The sequence below is a fragment of the Aethalodelphis obliquidens genome, unplaced genomic scaffold (genome assembly GCF_003676395.1).
Source record: "Aethalodelphis obliquidens isolate GAN/ISIS:26980383/991018 unplaced genomic scaffold, ASM367639v1 scaffold4, whole genome shotgun sequence".
NCBI classification, from domain to species: Eukaryota; Metazoa; Chordata; class Mammalia; order Artiodactyla; family Delphinidae; genus Aethalodelphis; species Aethalodelphis obliquidens.
The window spans coordinates 66,015,125-66,041,512 of NW_020837948.1; the positions used below are offsets into that span (position 1 = coordinate 66,015,125).

Here is a 26,388-nt window from a genome sequence, read left to right on the forward strand (position 1 = left end):
CTCCCTGAAGAGAGCTAACTGCTTTGGAAAACAGGACCAGTTTGCTCAGAGAGGAATTAATTCTACATGGTATTAGGCACAACATAGAGCTAACATTCCAGAAGGGTTTCTGTTTCTTATAAAAACCAAGATTAAGCTAGTTTAACATTATATGTTAGATAGATGAAAAGTAGTCAAAAACTATATACTTTAACAACCTATCAAGCCTGAGAGGCCCTAGTCTGACTTAATCCAGCATTAAAAAGATAGTTTGAAGAGACCTGAAATGGCACAGTGCAATTTGAGAGGTACTAAGCACCTCAGGGATGTGTTTCATGAAGAGGCTTTAAAATTGTTTCTTGATTTACAATCTCAGATTGCTCTTCCTCTAATTTCTGGCACTAGTCATAGAGCAGGTATTGTGTGCTTGAAACTTTGAAAAGAGTATCTGACACCTTATCTCCCTAGAGCTGATTAGAGAATAAGTCCAAACCTGTATCTCTATGTGACTGTGTTCAGTTTGGTGCTGGTTCTGATATGATGAAACTTAAAAGAAATCTGGAAAGGACTTAGAGACATAATTTAACAAAAAGGATTATATAGTTTATTAAAGAACTTGACAGAGCCAACACAGGAAACCAACTATCTCCAATTAACTATCAATCTTATTCAAAATTTATTACCCCCTACAAAAATCCTATGCACAGGCCTGGATGATTTACAGTGGGACTAAAGAGACTCCCAGGCTGTAAACAGGATTGTCCTGCAGTACATCTCTTTTGACATTGCTGGTATCTAAAGTAAAACACCACATTCCTTGTTTATTTAAATTGGGATGTTAGAACCTACTGCAGACTTTGTATTCAACTAAGAAATGTAATTTTTTTGAATTTTAGAGACAAATTTCATGCTGCTATAAAAATTCTCATTATTTGACTATAATAATGGCTGTATTCCTTCACATTCTATTTCTCTCATTTACTGAAGCCTTCTTTATACATTATCTGAGGCCTTTAAAAAGTAAATAGGTGGAAAAGCAATGGCAAAAATTATGAGGTTATATTTTTGTAGTGCTTTTCTCCATACACAGAGGCATAATTATATTTATTATCTGACAATATCTTTGTGATATAAGAAATAGCAGATCTTGAGCTTTACTGGGAAGACTGAAGAGAAAAATGGATGGTCCCATATACATTTTTACTACATAGAGAAGCTTTTTACTACATTGGTGTTAAAAAGATTAATACACTGACTCAATTATAAGTATATGCTTTCATACTAGGGCAGAGATGTTAAGAGGTTTCTGGGTTGTAGATCAATATTCTTTCTTAGGGGGCAGCTTCGTTGAGGCATAATTGGCATACAAATGAGCTGTACATGTTTGAAAGTGTACAGTTTGATGGGTTTGGACATGTGCATATACTCACGGCACTATCACTACAATCAGGTAATATCAAATGGCAATTTATTTTGGACTGTTTAATTGTATGGGGCCCAAAGTATTTATTGATGTAAAAGTAACAATCTTTCTTTCAAATGACTTTTAATTATCTTATTATCTGTCATAATGGAACTGAAGGAATTAATAAAGGGCAAATACAGCAAAACATTAAAAAAATTTAAATAGCACACCTTATTTATCTTAGAATTTCTATATGGAGAAACAGATGGATCCTGATTTCAAAGTAACTTGTCTCAGGTAATAGAATAGACTTAGAAGCAGAACTATGGTCAGAATATAAATTCCTAATTATCTATACAAATCTGGCTAAGGCTCTAGCCCAGGAAATTGGATAAAGATTTTTTTTTTTTTTTTTTTTTTTTTGCGGTACGCGGGCCTCTTACTGTTGTGGCCTCTCCCGCTGCCGAGCACAGGCTCCGGACGCACAGGCTCAGCGGCCATGGCTCACGAGCCTAGCCTCTCCGCGGCATGTGGGATCTTCCCGGACCGGGGCACAAACCCGTGTCCCCTGCATCGGCAGACGGACTCAACCACTGCGCCACCAGGGAAGCCCCTGGATAAAGATTATAAAACCAAAGGAATATTACTCCCTGATCAAAGGTGACTTCGTAAGATGACAGAAGCCCTGAAAAAGTATCACATCTATTAGAGCATCTGGCTAAATGGGAGACCTCCATTCATGCAAGGACAAAACTAGGTAAATTAATGCATGGACATTAGAACACAAAGCTTTCTTGTACTTATGGGTTTCTTTCCAAGTGCTTTTAATGTGAGAATAATACATTAAATTCTAAAATAAAGTCGCAGTAGTCAGCAAGTGTTAGACTTGCCAGATTAATTCATAGAATCAGGAAATAATACTACTGGAAGCTTTACTTAAGAATGTACATAAGTGCAGGCACACATACCTTTTAAGAAAGAATATGATTATAAAAATGCAACTGCGAAAACACAGTTAAGGAAAGCTTATTTTGAGGTTTTAATTTATGTCATATTTATATGTAACCATATTGATTATAGGCTTTAACTCTAACATAGTATTAAAATTCATATTTTCAGGACTTCCCTGGTAGCACAGTGGTTAAGAATCCGCTTACCAATGCAGGGGACACGGGTTCAATCCCTGGTCTGGGAAGATCCCACATGCTGCGGAGCAACTAAGCCCGTGAGCCACAAATACTGAATCTGCACTCTAGAGCCGGCGAGCCACAACTACTGAGCCCACGTGCCACAACTACTGAAGCCCGCGGGCCTACAGCCCGTGCTCCGCAACAAGAGGAGCCACCGCAATGAGAAGCCCACGCACCACAACAAAGAGTAGCCCCAGCTCGCCACAATCAGAGAAAGCCCACGTGCAGCAACGAAGACCCAACGCAGCCAAAAATAAATAAATTAATTAATTTAAAAAATAGGCTTAAAAAATTCATATTTTCAATTTGTAGATTTGGATAGGAAACAAAATGAAACCATGAATAGCTATATTTTTTCTTACAAATGTAAAATTATTATTTTTATATAGCACTGTAAATTTATTAAAGGTCTTCTCATTACCTAATTTACTTCTTACAAGCAACTTGAAGGATGCACAAAGCATTTTATCCCTGGATTTATGATAAGAAAATGGAGTCACTAAGGCTTAAATAACCTCACTGCTAGTAACTGAAATTGAGTCTTAATACTTTCCTGTTTACTTTGAAATCTAATATTCCAAAGCATTCATACAACCATTAGTGTTTCATATAATGAACACCTAGTATTACTGTCAAAATTTGTATCAAAAATAGTAAATTCTTCTTAGTGAAGAATTCCAAGTAATAAAAGTAGTACTAATCAGGGAAACAGTCACCATTAGAACACCACAGTAAATAACTGTTGTCTATAGGCAATATCCATCAATGGATGCTAAAATTAGTGTGAGGAAGCTTGAAAAGAAACAGAATATTTGTATAGTTGCAAAGTATCTTCCCCTCCAGTACTTACATTCTCAAAGGGAAAAAGAGTAACTTAACAGTGTAGCAACTAAGCAGAAACCACCTTAACCAAGTGATCACGGTAATATCACCAATAAAAAGACAACAGACATCTTGTTACCTCCAGTACAGTGCACTGGGAAGGACATGCCACTTATGTGGCAATCTTTCCCAAAAATGCGTAGCCTCAATCTAATCATGAGGAAACATGAGACAAACTCAATTGAGACGTTCTACAAAATATCTATCAGTGTCAAGTTCATGAAAGACAAGAAAGGATTGAGGAACCGTCACAAATCAGAAGAGACTAAGGAGACATGATGACTAAATGCAATATGGAATTCTGGAAGGAATCACAGAACATACAAAGGGCACAGGTGGGAAAACTGGTGAAATTCTAATAAGGTCTGCAGTTAGTAATAGTGCTGTGTTAATATTAATTGCTTGGTTTTGATCATTGTACTATGGTTACACAAGACCTTAACATTAAAGGTATCTGGAAACTCTCAATTTTTGTAACTTCTCTGCAAATCTAAAATTATTTCAAAATAAAACAATAAAAAAATAAATAACATGGCCCATTCTGAGACTAGAAGAAAAATGATAGCAACCAAATGATCGCTTTTTTGGGGAAGTTAATTTTAACTGTCTCTCAGATTTAGGGAAAATCCAGCTATTTCTAGATGATATAAGAAAAATTAAATTCAGAAAAGTAATATATATATTACTATAAAAGTAATATATAATTCTCTTTCTAATTATGAAATAAAAAGATTTTTAACCTGGCTAACTTTCATATAAATAGACTGAAATAAGCTCCAGAAGAATCTTCTTTTTGTATGTGTGTTAAGAAATAATCATTCTTTTAAGATTCAAGTCTTTCTTTACCTAATTGTATTAAGTATTTCAAAGGCAGACAAATAAATCAACACAGCACTGTTTACGTCTAATACAGGCCTTAACCATACAACTCTATTTCGGTAATTTCCTACTGCAATTCTCTCACTCCTACTAGTAGATCATGAACTATGTACGAAGGCAAGAACCATCTATTGCCAACTTCATAGCCCTAGTCCATCATGGCTCTTCAGATGGGGTGGGAGAATAATAATTACTAGCTCAAAAATGAATAAAAAATTAAAATAAAACATCTTTCCAGTTAAAAGGAATTACTTTCATATATTTAAAATGCTTTTTAATTATAAGAAACAGTCCCCTGGGAAAATTATATATAAACTTAAAATTAAATAATCCTCACTGTATTCTTTCAAATACAATATTTGAAATCTTGTACTCTTTCAAATCTCAATACTGCCAATATAGCTTCTTTCTAATCTGGGTTACATTTTACCCATATGATCTAGTCACATGTAAGTTTATCCTTTCCTTCAAATTCCGTTTATAATTTGTGTCATTCTGGTGAGTTAACTTTTTAATAATTTGTTTCACTCAAACATATTTTGGTGATTCTAAGTTCTACATCAAGTACCTGCCTTTACTATAATAGTCACTGGGGACATGGTACAAATAATCTAAGAACTATGAGCTTTAGATAGTTATGTGGTATTACTCGTGCTACTTAAAATAAATAATAATGCCTATGGCCAAATGCTGTACCACTGTTCTGTATTGGAATACGTATTCTTTAAGGATAGATATTACATCTTATGCTTCGATATATTTCCAGTGACTGCTATAGAACCTAGTAGTTAAAAATATTCATGCTTTCCAAAAGCATGAGGCTACACAAGACATATGCACAAAGCAAATTTGTTAAGCCAAATTTAGTGTACATTATTAAAGGTAACAATCAAATTTCTGATCATGTTCACTGAATCTACAGTGTATTTCATTATTGTAAAAAGAAGACAGATTTGAGAGTTCCAACTGTTATTTTGGAAATTGAATATTATATGTTTTATAGCTGAAACAGTTTTAAACTAAAGATCTTCAGTAAAAAAGCTTTTTTGAAGCTATTCTAGAGCTTTATTAAAAAAATCACAGTACAATAAAGAAATATTTAACCTGTATAAAAAGCAGGATATTATTTTGATCAGCTTTTGATCAGTTTTATCAATACTTTAGATTTTCTGTACCTAAACATAAGAGCAAAACCAAAAACAAACAAGAATTTGCATTTAATACTATTCAAACCAACGTATGAATAATGTCTATACAAGTCTCATATATAGGGCCTGAACACTTTTCTTAAATGTTTTAAAGGGTATGCAGTGTAAAAATGGACATTCTATCCTGTGTACTTCTAGATAAGTGCTATGGCAACATTTAAGTTTTGCTTGATGTGAAGTACTCTGTTTATTAAGGAACACTAGTTACGATCATGTTTGATTGAATTTCCTTCTCAGACAAAAGTCCTAAGTGAAACTTAATTTTATTGGCTAACTGGCCAAAGAAAGCATTAAACAACAACAACAAAACTCAACTCAGGAGACAGGGAATAAGTACCAAGTGAAAATATAAGCTTGATAACTGCCCTTACCTTCACTTCTTTTTTCTGCTTGTTTTGCTGCATTTTCCATTTTCTTTTGTTTTGCTGCTAAGAGTTCCCGCTTTAATTGTCTTGCTTCTTTTCTGAGCTCTTCGCTATAAAGCAAAAACAATTATATAAGTATATAATAGACCGAAAGAGAAAGTTGTTTAGCAGAAACAACTAAATCTAGTTGTCAGGTACACTAAATCTCTAAGAAAAACAAAGTGAATAATGTAATTAATTTTGTTTCTGTGTATGTGTATTTGTGGTATGGAAACATACTTAAAGGATATACTAAACGTTGTGATTTTCATAATAGCAATATAATATGAGTTACTATGAAATATAGCTCCCTTCAAATATATCAAACAGTTGGTAAGTGATAAATGAACTATTGTTCTCCCTCTAATTTACTTGCAAATTTAACATATCTAGTTTCAGTTTAATAATTCATGGAGATTCCAAATCAAAACAAACGTTTTAATATAAATACTATTCACTAAACCTGGGCATACACAAAAACATTTGGCTTCAAAACTTGTTGAATTCCTAACTGGCACCAATAACTACCACTTATTAAGCAATTATTATATGCTAGGAGCAGTGCTAATTTTTTTAAACTCAATTAATTTTTAACCCATTTGACATCACAATTTGCCAAATAATTTCCTCTCCTGTGAAACCTATCAGGCTGAGGTATTTTGATAATTAATACATCATATATTAAAGGCAAATGGAGATGTAAGTTGTTGGCTTCACTGCAAGTCACTTGTTAAGTGACTGGTTTCTACAGGCCACTTTTAGGGCAGGAGATTCAAATTCAAGCCTTGGAAAAAATTATTAACTGCCCATGTCATTAACCCTGAGGGTCATTTGTGAATAGTTAAAACTATGCATTTTATATTTGTGAATGTCAGGCACCCATTCTATTTTCCACAAGCTAGAGTGGGTCATGGAGACTAAGAACACGGTAGCCCAAGGAGGCACCCCATTCTGGAATGTTCTCTAAAGATAATCAAGGTTTAGCAAAATCCTAAGTCTAAAGAGCTCCCTACTGATTCAGCCTTTAGTGCTTCCTCCTAAACCCCAAATCTCATACTTTTTTACTTCTGTCTTGTATTAGAGTCACCAAACTGATAGGTCTTACAATGTGCATGACTCAGTTCTTTTCATCTTTTTTCCATATCAAACACACACAGCTTGGCCTCCAAGGTCCTCAATTCTGAAACTTCCCTCTCTGATCAAAATCCACTATGTTTTTAGCTTTCTCAGTCTTTCATTCCTACTAAACTTATGCTCACTCTTTTAATAATGAAAGCAAACTCCTTAATCGTAGTTCACAGTCCACCAGTCTATTCTAACCCAGTCGTCTCTCTATCCATTCTGGATGCTATGGTCAGTCATTTCCCTGATGTCCTCACCAGAACCCTTAATTTTCTTGATTTGTTTGGCCTGATGGATACATCATAATCACCTAGAAGAACTTGTTAAAACATGGGGAGACACATCTCCACAAAATACTATTTCTTTAGATGTGAGATGTTGCCTAGGAATTTGCTCCTGTGACAAATTACCCAGGTGACTCTAACATGAACTCAGGTTTGGGACCCAATGCATTAGGACCTTACTATAGAAATTATCTTCTCTTTCTTATAACTTCAAGCACTCCTACTTCACTAATCCTTTCATTCAGCCAACAGCATGCTCAAATTTCCCTGTACTCTGCTCCAATCAAGAGATTGCTATCTTTACAAGTGAACTCCTAGCTTGAAAGAATAGTTTGTATACAGAGTCTAATTCATCAACCTCTTAACTTCTTAATCTCTTGCAATCTATCCTTCTTATACTTTATTGACACTCCTTCTATATCAATCAAATTCAATGTCCTTTTCTCAGTCCTCCTCTTCCTCTTTGGCCTTTCTATCATTCAATGATAAGAACTACTTCTTTCTGAAATTCTAACAGACTATGTACCACTTTAGAGTCTTGATTCTCTAATTCTCCTCCGAATTACTCTTTCTCTTCTCATCCTATAATTGTTGGCATCTTTCTCATTTCTATACCCTGTACGCCAGCATTTTTATCTAATCTTATAACATAAGCTATCACTTTTATAATGGGTTATTTCCAAATCTAGACATTTTGCCCTACATTTCTAACTATCTATTACAAATCTCTGTGTACACTACTGCTGTCCAACAGAAATATAAGGTAAGACACATATACAATTTTAAGTTTCCTAGCAGCCACATTAAAAAAAATGGTGAAAAGAAATGGGTTAAATTAATTTTAAAAACATATTTTATTTAACTCAATAACTCAAAATATCCATTATTTCAACATGCAACCAATATGAGAATATTAATATTTTACATTCTTTTTTTTGTACTAACTCTTCCAAATGCAGTGTATATTTAACACTTACAGGACATCTCAATTCAAACTAGCCACATGTCAAGGGCTTAGATCCAGATGGATGCTTGAGGCTAGATGTCACAAGAATTACAAACTCTCTATGTCAAAACTCCAAGCCATCTCCTTCCTGGCCAAATCTGTCCCTTCTCCTGAAGTCCCTATTTGATCGTGAAACCATTTTCCTCCTAATGACCAAACTCTGCGCTTCCCCTGGGACTGTTCACCCTCCCTTTCACTGAATTACCGTAGAGGTATGTCATCTTCCAACCTCTCTCACATGTAACTGCTCCTCTTGACTCTCATCATCAATGCCTAGTTTAGGCTCTCATGATCTATTTCTCTGATAAATGTAATTACTTCCTATCTCTTGACGTTATGTGAAAACAGAGAATAGCAACCACATCTTTGCTCCATCCACTAAATACCCTTATTTTTTTATTATACTAGTTTAAAAAATTTTTACTTTGGTAAGTAATTCAGGAAACTCAGATGATATTTTCTGAAGACTAAGGCCTTGAGGGAAAGATTATTTTGAAAGTTGAAGAAGAAATGCTACATGATGGCTGAACAAACTAGTTATTAGAGTGATCTGAAGTATGCAAAGAATGAGAGGCAATGAGAGTATAACTATTGTAGAGGCAGTAGAGCACAGTCATTAAAATGATTAACTTAGGGTTCAGAAAGTCCTGACTTAAAAGCCAACTCCATCACTTATTGTCTGGGAGACCTAACAACAATTATTTAACTTCTCTGAGACTCAGCTTCCTCAACTATAAAATCAGAGTAAGGTATCTGAAGTGTTGGGCATTCAATACATGTTCAACAAATGATGGCTATTATTATTTAGATCTTATGTTCGAAACAGTACTACAGTTAAGGGCTGTTTGTCAAGTAGGAATATTTCCTTATTATATTATTTATTATAAACGAATCCTACCTCTACTGCATATGGAGATCAACCCTGTTTGTAATTTTTAAAAAGGGCAAAGAATGTGTAATGCCAGCTTCTAAAAATCTATCCTTAAATAGTAAAAGATTTAGATACACTATTGAATTAGCCATAATAATATACAAACTGAACAATGATGAATAAGAACTCAAAAAAGACAAAGTGAGATAGAGAAGGTTTAGGTCTTTATAGATTATTAAAGTATGTTTTCATTATACTGAATTTTTCAAGTAATTAAAAATTTACAACATTGTCAAAATCTTTCAGATTATTCAAACAACACCATTTGGTAGTACTTGTGGAATCCATAACTCTTGGAATGAAGTGCAAGTTTTTAACCTAGTCTTTAGATCACAGTCTAGTTTTAGGGTTCCCAATCTTACATTCTCTGGAATATAATTTTATCCATTGGTAATAGAATATATTTGAATCTGTTAAAACGCGAATGAAAATTGTAAGCCTGGAGTATATGTCACCTTATACTGCTTACAAAGCAATCATACAAACTATGGGCTTGCTTGAGTCTAGGCAGCATCTTTTTGGCTCCCTCAAAGCCTAGTTTCTAATTGTATGGTAAAAGAAATAGCTTCTATAGGCTACTATTAACTCTAAGCTAATTAATTTTTTCCTAATAGGTAGGTCTCTAATTTGGAATCATTTGAATTTTAACATGGTTTGTATGACATCACCATTATCTATCAAATAATTCTGCATTGTATATATTTTTAATCTGGTAAATCTGTCGTATACTCTGTTCCAATGAAAAAAAGAATTCCTTAAAAACATCATCCCAATAAAATATCAGGAGCCTAGAAACTATAGTAGCCTTTATATACTTAGTAATAGCAAAGAAATTACTAATTCATTCAGCAGTTTCTGGAGCCTCTAATATCCGTACTGTACCATTCTGAGTGATGACACAGAAATCAAGATGAATAAGGAGGGAAAGGAATCTAACTTTGCTAGCTTCTTTAAATCAGTTACCTTCTTACCACTTAATCTTCTCAATAACCTGAGATATAGGCATTTTATAGGGAGGAAGGCTGAGGCTTACAGAGCTTAAATACTAAGCCTGAAGTCACACAATCTATCAGAAAGTGAAAGAGCTAGAAACTGAAAATGAGATTGTCTGAATTCTAAGTCTATGCTCTTTTTATCATGGTATAACTGAAACCTTGAGAAAGTCTCCAAGGAGCCTAAATTCCAAGGAGAGAGATAAATCATGTACATAAATAATAACAACAGTACATAATAGAAAGCAATAACTGCCATGACAAAGAAATGACTGAAGCATTTTGAAATTCTGAGGAAAGAATACTATACACTAAATAAGGGACGGCTTCATAGAGGAGGCATTTGAAGAGGACCCTGAAAGATGAGTAGAAGTTGGCCAAGAGGAGATACAATGAAAGGCATCCAAGCAGTGTGTCTTAAAGACGGGAGATGGTAAAACATTATGCTATAGCACAGATGATTTAAAGGAGAATAGAAACAAAAGATAGAGCTAGGAAGAGAGCCTGGGGTAAAGTCTAAATGCTAGGTATTTGTGAGGAGCCCAGGTGAGAATGTTGTCCTTCCGTTTTTTCCACATCTTTGAGCGTCCATTTCTTTCTTTTTTTTTTTTACAACCAATTTCTCAATGGCTCTTGTCTTCATTGTATCCACTATCCACCTATTTTAATATCTTACCTGTAACCCACACATTCCTTAAACTGCTGTCCTAGAAGTAGTACCTTCTTCACAAATTTCAATGGCTTCCCTTTAGATCATAACTTAGACCTTCAGAAGAATCCAGCTTTGTTGACCCCTGACCTCTAACCTTTTGCGACCTCAGACCTAGTGCCATGCCTGATCTCGTTCTACCTTTTGGATATTCTTTCTCTGTTTCCACTGGCTTTTACTCTTCCACCTCCTGCTTCTCAAATTTAGGTGCTTCTTAGTAGCCTAGTCTCAACCCTCTCTTTTTTTCTTCTCTTCTTTAGAAATTTCATCCATGTTCAGGGTTTCAATTCTATTTTCTTAATGCAGTCAAAGTGTAAAAGCAAGATCGTTAGCCTATGCTCTTTACACATTTCCACTTTCAAGCTTAGATTCACATTTCCAACTGCCAGATGGATACTTCAATTAGTATCCCACAAATCCACAAATTTACCATTTTAAAAGTCAGATTGATCATTTTGGCTACTCAAAAAACACCACCTCATTTTCTCTCTCCTTTCTTTGATAAGCCACCAGAACGCTGGTTGTCAGGCCCATCTTCTAGTATTGCTCTCTTACTCCCTACAGCTGTTTAGTAGCCACATTCTTCCTCCTTTACAAAGTCTCTTCCTTTCTGTGGTTAGTGACAGCTGTTTAGGCTTTTGTGACTTCACTATGACCACAGTCTCCTACTTGGTCTACGTGCTTCTGGTCTGACCTTTCTTCCATTCATTTTGCACACTTAGGCCAAATCCTACAATTCTACTCCCTAATCTTTTTAACTCCTTAAGTCCTACTGAATTGTTCACTAATTTCTTTCCCAAGCATTCAAGTCCCTCTTACGAGCTACCTTCAAACTGCTTTTTCAACTTTATCTATCACAGATCCTCTACGATTACTCTAAATTTCAGCCAAAACACACTAGTCATACTTACTGTGGCAAACTTTGAGCTTCAGCACATATACGCCTTTGTTCATGCCATTTCCATTACCTAAAATTGTCTTTTCTCCCTATTACTGCCAACTAAAGTCTTCCTCATTTTTCAAGGCTTCTTGGAGAAAATGGCACTAGAGCACAGCTTTGGGGCAAAGTTGTCAAGCTCACTGTACCTCAGTTTTCTCATCTGTAAATTCTGACTATATTCAGCCTATTATTATAATTAATGATTAAGGATTAAAATGAGTTCAGAGCACTATTAGGTGCTTAGAAGGCAGTTTTTTTTTTTTTTTTTTTTTGCAGTACGCGGGCCTCTCACTGTTGTGGCCTCTCCCGTTGCGGAGCACAGGCTCTGGACGCGCAGGCTCAGCGGCCATGGCTCACGAGCCCAGCCGCTCCGCGGCATGTGGGATCTTCCCAGACCGGGGCACGGACCCGCGTCCCCTGCATCGGCAGGTGGACACTCAACCACTGCGCCACCAGGGAAGCCCATTTTTTTTTTTTTAAATAAAATATACTACAATCAACTCATGACTATTAAATTACATAAGCAATTTAAAGAATTAAAACTTTAAATAAAAATCAATCATTTTAAGGAAAATGATACTAGTTACTATACTATTAAAGATGCATACTCTAATCTCATTGATGGGTTGTTTTATCTTCTTATGGCCAATGTCCATTCCAAAAGAGTAAATACAACTTTTGTATAAAAAAAGGAGACATGTTTATCAGAACACCTAGACCCAACATCATTATATGGCCACAGGAAAGCAATTAATCCTCCTTTGCCTCAGTTTTATCATCACCTAAGAATAGTCTGAGGAAGGTGTAAATTAATATTTCTGAAATGCATAATCACAATTATAAATGTAAAAAGTGATTATACTATGTAGATCATTCTATTTCAAGTCCTCTGGATTTAGGATCTTAAGGTCCATAATCTAAGGAAATGGTGAGATGCTGAATATAGTCTTCACCTTAGACACAAAGAAGTTGAAGTATAGAGATGGTAACTGTTTTTTTTCAATATTGCCTAAGTCAGTAACAATACTGTAAATATGATACAGACATCCTAATTCTTTATGCAGTTTTTCACTTAATGTGCTTACTACCCACTGAATGAAAAGTACATTTAGACTTGAGTACCTTATTTTTAAGCTGAACAACAGAAGACACTATGAATAAGTAACTATGCACGAAAGGTTTTATACCTACAGTATATTTATATTTTTATCAGACTGTTTATAGTACTTTATAAAAGTTAAAAATCTTGCAATTTTTTTTTAATCGTACAGCTTTTCAACCTGAGATTGAGGATTTAAAATGTCAGTGACAAGTATCCTGCATGATTTTCAGTCATTTTTTAATTTTCCCAGATGCTTTTCTCATTTTCTCCAGTTTCCAGGAATGTGCCTTAGGAAAATTTTGAGTTATATCTGTTCTTTTTTCTTATGGCATGAGAAATATTATCTTAATATAAGGGTGGTGAACTCAAACACTGACCTCCTCTAACATTCACCTTCAAAAAAAAAAAAGGTAAAGTTATCAAGACCTGAGTATTTGACATGCTTTTGAAGAGAACTTTAATCTACAAAAATGAAATGGACTATGTATACATATCTCCTTAATACATACGATGGTAAATGAATTTGCTTAGAGACTTTGTTAAGCAAGCTGATGGCTAAACACATGTCCATTACAGATCACTGCTTCTTGGACCATGGATGTAGTACTTGCAGTTAGCTTAAGTCTGCTATTTCCCAACATCTGATAAGAATTCATAACACATGGAAAAGATTGCAAGCCAAACAGTACAGCCTTCATGGTTTTTAGTCTGTCGCTTTAATCACAAAGATACCGAATCTGTTTGTAATGAAACAACAGCTTGGCTGTTGATGAAATCATAAAATAGCTGTAATAAAAGCCCATCATAAGTATTAAAACTAAAAATGTATGGCACGATTTGTAGTATGGTATCATCAGCAGGAGCAGAGATGCAAGTTAAACATGTATCAGGAAAGTATTTCAATATGTTATAGTTTATACATTAATTTTGAAAATATATACAGGAAATAAAAAAACAAATTAAATCATGGAATCCCTGATTTGTGTGTTCAAACTGTTCTACCTATTATTAGCAGTATGGTGTTAGACAACTAAGTTAACCAATCTAAGTCTGTTTTCTCATCTTAAAATGAGAATAAAAGTAAGGTTGTAAGGAGGAAACATGATTCCATGGAAATTACTTAGTGTACTTAACATGGTACTTGGCCCAAATATGTGCTCTACATGAGTTTGCTTCTTCTATTATTATCATTATCATTTTCCTCTCCAGCACCAACACTACTTCTATTCTTACTATTTACAGAATCAATTACCGACAAAATGAGACCTCAGGCTAACTAAAGAAATCAAAAAGGCAAACTCTTCCATTTTTCTCAAGGATGCACAGATTTCAAAAGCTTACCGATAAGTTTTTCTGTTTGATGTACTGCTTGGATTAAATATCATATACTATGAAAATAAGAAATATAACAGTAGAAAAAAACCCTAAAAATTACAAAATTCTTATACCTTAATTCTGGTCACTAAACACTTGGAATGGAATTGCTTATTTTCATTCATTATAGTCTAGTTGAGAAGTTAAGGAGTAAATAAGTCAACAAGGAAATGTATATATATATATATATATATATATATATATAATTTCTAAGAGGAAGATTAACAGAGAACCTATATTATTTTAACTAAGTGATCCTGGAAGCATCTATCAGGAGATAAAATTTAATATGAGAGATAATGTTCCACATGTCCTTTATATTGTTACATCAATATGTAGGAAAAGAAAGACTATAATCCCTATCCATAAGTACACAATCCCTATCCATAAGTATACTGAAATTTGAAAAGAAGGAAGAATTTAAATGCACCTGCATCTGGCCTTTAGATTTACAATCTTAATCCTTTCGTATGGAAGATCACATTTATTTTTAAATAAAAAGTTGAGACGTTTGATATAGATTGTCATTAATCTTTGCAAGACCTCCTTCAAATCTTAGAAAATCTTATTGTCTTTTCCAAAACAGACTAAAGAGTAAATCCTGCACCAAATCATAAAATATCCATGATAACCATAGGTGATATTGTTATTCTCTCTAAACACCAAGTAATAAGTTCTCAATCAAACATGTTATTTCACAGCAAGAACTTGGCTTAGCTGATATTTGACAGAAGTGGAGTAAATCTGTTGTGGCAGAAATTTGGTCTTTAGCCATATGTCTATTCCATAATCCAACTTTACAAAATGATATTAACTCAATATGAAAAACAAATGAGATTTCCAATTCCAGTAAGGCAGCATACCAGGTAAAACCCAAAAACTCCCTTACAAATACCTAGGAGTGCTGAATAAAGTACATTAAAAAAAAAAACCCAAAACTTTAAATGCATAGCTTAGCTCACTAAAAACACGCATATCTGAAAAAATGCATAGCTTAGCTCACTAAAAACACGCATATCTGAAAACACGCATAACACAGGATGCAAAACACAGAGAGAAAAACAACAACAACTATGGGAGATTAAAAGACATGGAAGACAGAGTGAGAAGGTCCACCACATGTATAAGTGGAATTGCAGAAAGAGAAAATAGAATGAAATGGCGATAATAGTGTCTGAGAATTTTCCAAAACTGATAAAAAACATTAGTCTTCAGATTCAGGAAGCTCAATAAATTCAAGCAGGATAAATAAAAGGAAAATCCAAATGTAGACATATCATAGTCAAAATGCAGAGCACCATAAAACCACCAGCAGAAATTAATAAGGATAAATCACTTCAAATTAAGTTCACCTTTTTCTTGGACAGAGAAAGTAGACTGCCATATTGTGAGAATAAAGTAGTCATGGACTTATGCAACGTAAGACATAAATGATGTCTTTCATTACAGCCATTAAAGCAGAGAACAAATAATGCCTGGCTGCTTAAGCAAAAATGATTATGAATTAGTCTTTACTAGTGCAACTATTCCGAGAATGCTAAGTAACAGGTCAAAGTTAGTTTTTAGATATGTTTCTACTAAGATACTGTACACTAGGTCCTTACCATATTTTGGCATATGATGCTGCACTGAATATAAAGTAGAAGACAAACCAATTACAGGTAGAGGGTATATGAATGGGTCCAGGAGGTAGGAGGAGTAACAGCAGCAGCAAGAAGGAAAAAGACTGTGAGGCATTTAGTTGACAGCACAATCTGAGTCAACACTGTGATGTGACTGTCAAAAAATGTGTACGGTCATTAGGTCTCATTAAGAGAAGTACAGTATTCCCAACATGTGTATGTTACACCTTTGGTAATTGTTCCACAGTCCTTGGATGTTCTGTTCTGTTTGTTGTCTTTGTTCTCTTCACTTTTCAGTTTTTAAGGATTCTATTGAAATATCCTCTAGCTCAGAGATTCTTTCCTCTGAGTCCAGTCTGCTAATAAGCCCATCAAAGGCATTCTTCATTTCTCTTACAGTGTTTTTGATCTGTAGCATTTCTTTTGGTTCTTAAGATTTTCATCTCTCTGCTAACACTGCCTATCTGTTCTTTCATGCTGTCTACTTTATCCATTAGAGCCCTTAGCATATTAATCATAGTTGTTTTAAATTCCCAGTCTGATAATTCCAACATCCCTGCCATGTCTGGTTCTGATGTTTACTTTATCTCTTCAAATTGTGTTTTGCCTTTTGGTATGCCTTATAATTTTTTCTTGATAACCAGATATTATGGACCGGTAAAAGGTACTGCTGTAAATAGGACTTTACTAATGTGGTAGTGAGGTATGGGGAAAGGGGATGTGTCCTATGGTCCTATGATTAGGCCTCAAGTCTTTTAGTGACACTACTCCTCTGGACTGTGAACTTCACACATGTTTCTCAGGTTTTTCTCCTCCCTTAGGTGGGGGCAGGATGGTTAGAATGGGCTGCAGTTGGGTGTTTCAATTCTCCAACATGGAGGGTTAGAGCCAGCTGAAGTTGGTTATTTCCCTTCTCCCAGGTCCATTAAGCTCTGATAACCCACAGCAGGTTGAGCTCTGGGTAATTGGTTTTCCCTGAAGGAAAACAAAAAGAACAGAGTGCTCTGGCATAAGTCAAAATGGTTCCTTTTCCTCTCCCCCTGAAGGAAGTAGTAGGGGATTTATTTCTGTGAGATCCTAGTTAAGCTCTCAGAGGTAAATCTCACAATATTGTCCCCCCCCCCCACTCCATGACCAGGTGTCCCTGGAGTTTTTAACTCTCAAACTTAGCCACACTGTACCTCCAGCAACTTGTTATTTACAGTTCAGGTTTCCTATCCCAGCACTGGTTCCCATGCAATTTCTCCTCGTTCTCAGATAAACTAAATTCCCTGTATTCACCTGTCTGTCCCTCCAATCTTGGGGGGCAGCAGTTTGCCCTGTGTCCTCACATCTCTTAGTGATCCAAGAAGAGAGAAAAGCAAGGTTAGATAATTTTATTAAAAGAGAATATTATATTTTATTTTACTTGAATTTAACACAAAAATACTAAATGGAAGTAGACCAAGAAATTTCTAATTTTTATATAAATGTTTTTGTCTCAAGAGGTTTCCTAAGAAATTTCTCCATTTTATGAAAAAATGTTATGAAAATATTAAGAGAATGGAGTCACTTTTTTAAACTACATGATTTAATTTTAGTTTATACTGATTAAACTGCCCTAAAGGTTGAGGAAATTAGTATACTTAACATTTTTTCCACCTTTTCCTTCCTTCATTTGGGTTATATTAGTGTTTTTAAATTGTCAATGTCCACAGCATCTATGCACAAAATTTTCAGTTGTACTGTCTTAGTTTTCTATTTAAATGAATTCATTGTTCACCACCATCTCTCTTACCCCAGTACTTCTCTCTGGTCCTGAGTTCAAGAGATGGTTGGAATAATGTTTACTTACTGTTAATGATAGTTATTTCTGGATGTTTTTAGTTGAGTTGTCATTTTGGGTTTCCTATTTTCTTCTCTCTCTGATATACTGCCTTTATTTTTTATGAGCAGGCATCATTTTTACAAAAAAACTAAAGTCACTAAAGAATATTTAGTGAGCTACATTTATCCCAGTATCTGACACTGTGAGTATGCTCTGTAGTATATGCTAAATAAAAATAGGCATAAATTAAGGGAGAAATGGTATCAGAATACTAATCCTGGAAACCACCAGAGGGAGGTGTGGGAGCTAGGAAAGAGGAGAAATTTTGTGAGAAGAAAGACATCTCAAATGTAGCACATAGGATAAAAATCACTAAGAAAACGACTTCAGATAAAATAATGTCTACCTAAAAAGGAGGTCGTTTTTGTGAAGGTCGTAGTTACTCAGTGACAGAAAAGCATTATGTAAATTATTTATTAAAGATTTACTACTTCCCACAGTATTCTTGCCTTGTTAAGTTTGCTTTCCTGACAAAATGATTTCAACATTATGTAAAAGAATGAAAACATAAACAAATGATTTTAAGTACAGTACATGGTATGGATTATATAAGGAAAAGAAATTGAGGCAAAAGTTTTTCTGGCATTCATCTAGACTTTTATCAGTATGGATCAGAATTATATAAATTGGCTTCTAGAGAACCATTAAGTTTTATACAGTGTTTTACAAACAGAGTTGCATGTAGATGTTCCTCTTAAATCACTGAAACTTTTCACATTTTAAGTTTAGGGACTACTGTCCCTGCCTTTCTTAGACAATGCATGCAGAGATGTTGAGGTCCCTCCTTCATCTACAAGCCCACTTCACATGCCTCCTGAACCATTTATGATGAAGACAAAAAGTATATTATGAGCTTCTATTACACTCAAGAATGAGTCACTCTGTTTTAGGTCTATAATCAAGTATACCTAAGTGTAGCCTTTCTGATAATAACTACAAGATGATGGTGGTGGTGATGATACTGACCACGATGATGATGATATTACTAATGTACCTTGTTTTTCTAACTCAAATTTCAGACTCTCCTCACTGTGTGGGTGGGAGTTCCCAAGTCTTCCGGGAAGTACTCTGTGTGTTTTTTCAGGAGAGAAGAGCCATTAGATAAATGATGCTTTTGCTTACCTGACTTTGAAAATTGCCCTTCCTTACTGCCTTGTATAATTGGCAAGCTTGTACTCTTCTGGTACAGATGCCTTCCTAAATCAAGCTCACCATATCCTTTTGACCCTGGGGCTGTGGTTTGCTTGACTTCAAATCACTCCCCGAACTAGAGCCAGGATAATTTTTTTTTTTTTTTTTTGCGTACGCGAGCCTCTCACTGCTGTGGCCCCTCCCGTTGCGGAGCACAGGCTCCGGACGCGCAGGCTCAGCGGCCATGGCCCACGGGCCCATCCGCTCCGCGGCATGTGGGATCCTCCCAGACCGGGGCACGAACCCGTGTCCCCCGCGTCGGCAGGCGGACTCCCAACCACTGTGCCATCAGGGAAGCCCCAGGATAATTTTTTTAAAGTTCAAATTTGATCTCATTGCTTCCTTGCTACACAGCACCCTTTGATCCTCAAAGTCCATATCCATTAACTCTACTACAAGGTTTTTCATGATTTCAGATCTGTTTTATTATTAAGCTCTAGTTCTGGTGCCTCACTCCCGTTGTACATTCCACATATTCTAAAATCCTATTAGTTCGTAGAACGTGTCATAATCTTTGACACCTACTCCTCATGGCCTAAAATACTCGTCCCTCTTACATCCTTCCTCCACATACATTTATCCTCAGATCTCAGCTTTCATGTCACTTTCTCCACAAAGACTTCTGAATTCCTGATACTGGTACACAAGCTCCCTATATTTATCCCTACTGTCACACTTACCATATCGTATTTTAACTGCCTGTTACTTCTTTGTAATCTCCATTAGTCCAATAAAACTGAGTCACTTCATTTTTTTTTAATAAATAAATAAATTAATTTTTGGCTGCATTGGGTCTTCGTTGCTGCATGTGGGCTTTAGTTGCGGTGAGCAGGGGCTACGCTTTGTTGCAGTGCGCGGGCTTCTCATTGCGGTGGCTTCTCTTGTTGCGGAGCACAAGGGCTCTAGGCATGTGGGCTTCAGTAGTTGTGGCACGCGGGCTCAGTAGTTGTGGCTTGCAGGCTCTAGAGCGCAGGCTCAGTAGTCGTGGTGCATGGGCTTAGTTGCTCTGGGGCATGTGAGATCTTCCCAGACCAGGTCTCAAACCTGTGTCCCCTGCATTGGCAGGAGGATTCTTAATCACTGCACCACCACGGAAGTCCAAGTCACTTCACTTTTACAACCCTAATAACTAGCACAGAATCTGACACATAAGCAGTATTCAGCATTCAGTAAACATGTCAAATTGAACTAAATTGCTGGTGGCACTAATTTTTCTTCTAATTTGCCTAGCGCAGCAATTTTTCTTCATTCTGGTAGGTGAAAAAAGTACATTTAACACTAAAAAATAATTCCTTTCTCTTAATCACTGACAACATGTATCAATACTAAATGTAGGTACCCTGAGCTCAGCAATTCCAGACATTCATCCTAAGGACTGCAAAGTGTTCAAGCACCTGGACAAGTGCAAAAAAAAAAGAGAAGGTGCTGGCTGTTTATTATAACACCATTAAAAATGGGAAATGTCTATTTAAAATAATTACACTATATAATATAGATTACATAATGAAGACAAAGTGTCATTCAATTTATATAAAACCATGTGTTTGTATGTGCATATCAACACACAAAAACAAAAACAGAGAAAGATTTGAAGGTAAATTTACCGAATGAAAACAATGATTAGCTCTGTAGAGTATAATACCATGTGACTTAATGATTTTATAAACTCTCAATGCTGATTCTAAAGATAAACCTATTTGTTTAGAAAAAGAAAAGTTTCTTTTTCAGGGAGAATATTTCTAATAATTTTCCCTGAATATCTTTGGTAAGTATTATGATCTAATGTTCCTTCCCTGACCTTCTTTAAAATAAAAGAAAATTAAAAATTACAACTAAGAATTTAAATTGAATCAACTGAAACTTCTCTGATGTCCAGCACACTTAATGCATCATTTTTACCAATTTAAGAATCCATTTGTTAGAACTTTTTGATTTCCACAACAGTCTCACTGAATAATCTCAAATGTCTTAGAGCTTATTAATAGAGTATGTTAGTCAAGAAGAGAAGAGAGGGCTTCCCTGGTGGCGCAGTGGTTTAGAGTCCGCCTGACGATGCAGGGGACACGGGTTCGTGCCCCGGTCCGGGAGGATCCCGCATGCCGCAGAGCGGCTGGGCCCGTGAGCCATGGCCGCTGAGCCTGCGCATCCGGAGCCCGTGCTCCGCAACGGGAGAGGCCACAACAGTGAGAGGCCCGTGTACCGCAAAAAAAAAAAAAAAAAAAAAAAAGAAGAGAAGAGAGAGTGTGGCATATTTGAATGCTTACACAATGTTTAGATTTTCCTATCTGCAAGACAAATTCTATCATAGGGCATATTACAATTTGTACTAAGTATTAAGTTTACTATCACAATGGCAGTATTGAGACTTTAAGAAAAGGTTTCTTAAAATTTCCACTGCAATTTTATTTTCCGTCACTATGGATAAATAAACTTAATGTACGAATTTGATAAAATTACAAACCCAAATTAGTCAAAAAATTTTTGCTCAAATTTGATCTCACCTCTCAAAACTAAAAACTTTGGGACCTACACTGATATGCTTTTGTTCCACAGCCACTATGCCACTAAGAGGGTGTTTTGGAGAATGAACATAGACCTTTACATTTTTTTAAAGCTTCTTTCCTATCCTAAGAGCCATGGGGGCAGGGAATGGGGGGAAAAGCAAGGAGACAAGACAATAAGGGGAGAAGAGGAAAGATTTTGTAATGTTTTTAACAGTAAACAGTAAAGCTCTAAATTTAGAGAAAAAACCCTCACTAGTTTTTTTTCCTCTCTAGCTACATAACATACACAGTACAGCATGCAAGTATTATGGATACAATAGGCACTGAGCCACAGCAGGGGCTATCAATTTGGGCTTCCTGACTTTTGTAAAAACTCTCACTTACGTTGTGTGCTCTAAATTAATCTGCAGATTCTCTACTTCCAAAACCCTAGCTGGTATTTAGCTGAAAACAAGTGGCATCCTCAGAGCATTAGTGGCTGGATGCAAGGGCCGACTCATTCCCAGGCTACTGCTGCAGAAAAGGCCAGTTTTTCTTTTCTGCAAGTCTATATAGACTTAACCTCTCTGTAGGTTTCCTACTCTGTTACCACGTGGCAGACAAACAGGACCAAAAAATTTGCTTGAACTGTGCTAGAGCAACCCCTCAAGAAAATAAGGACAAGATGTGAGCCAGGAAAAGCACTTTGGAAACTACTTGCACCTAATAAAAACATATTTTTAATTTAGCTAATGTGAAATCCAAACTAGCTCGGTCTAAATGGAAAAGATGCTTTATTTATATTTACATGAGTTCTTAATTTAGGCTTGATTCATGATTCATGAATAAAAGCCACCATTTTATAGAATAAGGTGCACATTTGGCCTTCATGTACCCCTACTGCTTTTCGTTAAACTAATATGAGATGTGTGGCAAGATTCAGTATTTGTCCTTCATTTTGTCAATAAACTAAAATTTTCTCTTATGGAGTAAACTGATTAAAAAATTATAATCAATAAAGTAATATGATCAGAATGCACAGTTACTTTTATCTTTTTGTCTATTCCAAATATGTTCCAAGTGCTATGCTAATAAGTACATCCATATATACTATCTCATTTAGACCTCACGTCAAACTCTAAAGGGGTTTTATTTTCACAAGTGAAGACTGGACAGAAGGAATGTTGTGGGGAATTGGATAGAGGGAATGATATATGCAGAGATAATGAGGCAAGAAACAGCAAAGCAAATGAGGTAACATTTCAGCTTACCTGGAAGATAGTGTACTATAACTAAAACTACAACTATAAACCTGGGAGAATAAAAATGACATAGTTCATACATTTTTCAACCTCAACACCAAAAGAGTCTGACTGGACATAGGAGCTTAAACACCACTTAAGATAACACTGGGGGCAGGTGGAAAGTATTTTCAATGGAATATAGTGGTTCTAAAATGTTAGCATACATCAGAATCACCTGAGGGCTTTGTTAAAAAAGAGATGCTGGTCTCTACTCCCCAGCTTCCTGCTTCCACAAGTTTGAGGTGTGGTCTGAGATTTCCGTTTACAACAAATCCCTGGGGAAGCTGATGCTACTAGTCTGAAGACCACACTTTGAGAACAAATGGCTCAAAGAAATGTCACGTATGCAAATCAAATTTTGTTAATATTAGCTTAGCTTTGAAAATAAACCTAGGCCAGCTGCTGAACAGAATGAGTTAGTTTACATTTGATCAAACTTCAGTATCTATAGTTGGGATCTAAAAATTTCAGAGGCAACTGGGAAATGGTGGATAAGTATGTACACATAATTTTGCTCTCAAGCAAGGTCCTCAATAAACAATTTTCTAGGGGCCAGAGGAACACAGGTGTCCCTCTCTACATGCTTAATGCTCCTTCACTGTTGCAGTTAACATGGAGAGTTTTCAGAATGACTTTTCTAATATGTGGTTTAAAAGAGCGTAATAAACTTGGGGTGGGGAGAGTAGTCTTCTAGAGTCTTGGTAATTTCTTGATGAATTTTCAACATTACCATTAGCTTTACGGATGTTACTGCCCTCTGGTTTTATGATGTGCATTCAGAACTGGCACTATAACTGGTTCAAAAGGACACAAATCTGGCATGTGACATAGAAGTGAATGTCTAAAACAGAACAAAGAACCATAACAAATAGGTTCTGGAGGCATCTCCTAAAGTACTTTCCTCCTCCTCTCCCTTTGAGGAGCTTCCTTAGCTCTGGGTGAGAGGAGGTTAGGGTTAGAGGTTAAGTCCTAATGTTCTGCATTAAAAATAACCTCCTACTCTCACTATGCTATAGGAATCTTCGCGTGGGATCACTGTCATTCAGTGGAGTATGGTTCACACTTCACACATCAAGTCTACTTAAAAAGTGTTGGAATATTATGGCGGAGATTACTTTCTCCTGTCCCACTGATTTGATAATCAGGGTAATTCTTTATAATTCACACTGGAGGTCTGTCCTAATGCCTAACAACGCTTTCTTGATAAAAAAAATCAGGACCCCTGATTTAGTCTATAAACTTGGACTCTGTGATCTTACCACATGTTTCAGATTCTGATTAGCTCTGCTCTCCCAGCTGTTAGGAATAAGTTAATGATAAATCACTGACTGCTTTAATAGGAGATTTCATCTCCTGTCAGCATCCACATGAAAAGTGTGCTAATAAAATAGAAAGTTATTCTTGTTAAAGTGCAAATTCACACTGACTATCTCTTGAAACTTTATATCTATTTACAACAACAACAGTAATAATACCAAAAGCAAGTTTCACATGTATTCCCATCTGTAAGTTCTATATGATAAGTTCAGAAGCTTTGCAGTCAGAAATACGTGGGTTCAAATCCTGACTCAAAAACTCATGAGCTGTGTGACATTAGAAAAGTTTATATAAAATCCCCAAGGCTGCTTCCTCATATGTAAAAAGGAGTAATGCCCATAGTATTGCTGGTAATTTTCAACAAATGTTGATTCTCTTTTTCTTCCATTCTTCAGACTAACCCAAAGTGTTTCCCTTCTTTGCTAGAAGCTACTAAATTCTATTTATCCATAATCCTTAGGTTTGTGAAATATTTATAAAGTACTTCAGTAGAAATGTCAAAGCAAAAGTATCATAGATTTTTCCTACAATCCTTCTCATGTCTTGTAGTGAGTGATCGAAAGTATGGGCTCTCATCTATAGAACACTTCACCCAACAAGAGCAGAATACACATTTTTCTCAAGTGTACATAAAACATTCTCAGGATAGACCATATGCTAGGCCATGAAACAAGCCTCAATGTAGTTAAGTTAAAGAAGTGAAATCATACAAAGTATGTTCTCCAAACTCATGGAATGAAATTAGAAATCAATAACGGAGAGAAATTTGGGAAATTCACAAATATATGGAAATTAAACAACACACTCCTAAACAACCAATGAATCAAATAAGTCCCAGGGAAATTAAAGTACTTTGAGATTAATGGAAATGAAAATACAACATACCTAAACTGGTGGGATGCAGCTAAAACAACATTTGGAGGGAAATTTACAGTTGTAAATGACCATATTAAAAAAGATGTCAAATCAATAATATAGAACTGGAAAAAGAAAAGCAAACTAAAACTAAATCAAGCAGAAGGAAGGAAATGATAAAGACCAGAGCAGAACTTAATGAAATAGAGGATAAAAAAATAGAGAAAATCATCTAACCCAAAATTTGGTTCCTGAAAAGATCAACAAAATTGACAAACCATTAGCTAGACTGACCAAGGGAAAAAAGAGAAAAACCTCAAATTATTGAAATCAGAAATGAAAAAGGGGATATCACTACTGACTTTACAGAATTAAAAAGGATTATAAGGGAATGCTATGAACAATTGTACGTCAACAAATTAGATAACCTAGATGAGATGGACAAATTCCTAGAAAGACAAAAAAATACTGAAACCAAAACAAGAATAAATAGAAAATCTGAAACGACCTATAACAAGTAAAGAGACTGAATTAGTAATTGAAAATTTTCCCACAAAGTAAAACTCAGGATGGTTTCATTGGTGAATTCTTATAAATATTTAAAGAAGAATTAATACCAACTCTTTATAAACATTTCCTGAAAATAGAAGAGGTAGGAACATTTCCTAACTCATTCTGTGAGACCAGTATTACCTCGATACCAACACTAGACAAAGCTATCACAAGAAAATTTCAGATCAAAACTTTTTGTGGATACAGATTCTAAAATCTGTACCTAAAATCCTCAACAAGGGGCTTCCCTGGTGGCACAGTGGTTGAGAGTCCGCCTGCCGATGCAGGGGACACGGGTTCATGCCCCGGTCCGGGAGGATCCCACATGCCGCAGAGCGGCTGGGCCCATGAGCCATGGCCGCTGAGCCTGCGCGTCCGGAGCAACGGGAGAGGCCACAACAGTGAGAGGTCCGCATACCACAAAAAAAAAAAAAAAAAAAAAAAATCCTCAACAAAATACTAGCAAACTGAACCCAGTAACAGATAAAAAGAATTATAACCATCATTAAGTGAGATTTATCCCAGGAACGCAAGGTTGGTTTAACATCTAAAACCCAATTAATTTAATATGCCATATCAATGGAATAAAGGACAAAACCCATATTTTAATCTTAATAAATGCAGAAAAGGCATTTAAAAATCCAAAACGCTTTCATGATAAAAACACTTAACTAGAAATATAAGGGAACATCTTCAACCTGATAGTGTCTACATAAAACTCACAGCTAACATCATACCTAAAGGTTAAAGGCTGAATGTCTTCCCCTAAGATCAGGAACAAGACTATATT

At 35.7% G+C, this 26,388-nt stretch overlaps 1 protein-coding gene across 5 annotated transcripts in view; it reads right to left on the bottom strand.

Moving 5' to 3' along the window:
* Positions 1 to 26,388, bottom strand: part of CWC27 (CWC27 spliceosome associated cyclophilin) — a 237,885-nt gene that overhangs the window by 117,486 nt on the left and 94,011 nt on the right. For all 5 annotated transcript variants that reach the window (XR_003431668.1, XM_027101020.1, XM_027101021.1 and 2 more), the window contains one exon: positions 5,915 to 6,018. Coding sequence is in view for 4 of the 5 variants with exons in the window: in XM_027101020.1 (XP_026956821.1) it covers positions 5,915 to 6,018 (104 nt within the window). In the remaining variant the exon portion in view is untranslated. The remainder of the gene's footprint in view (positions 1 to 5,914; positions 6,019 to 26,388) is intronic.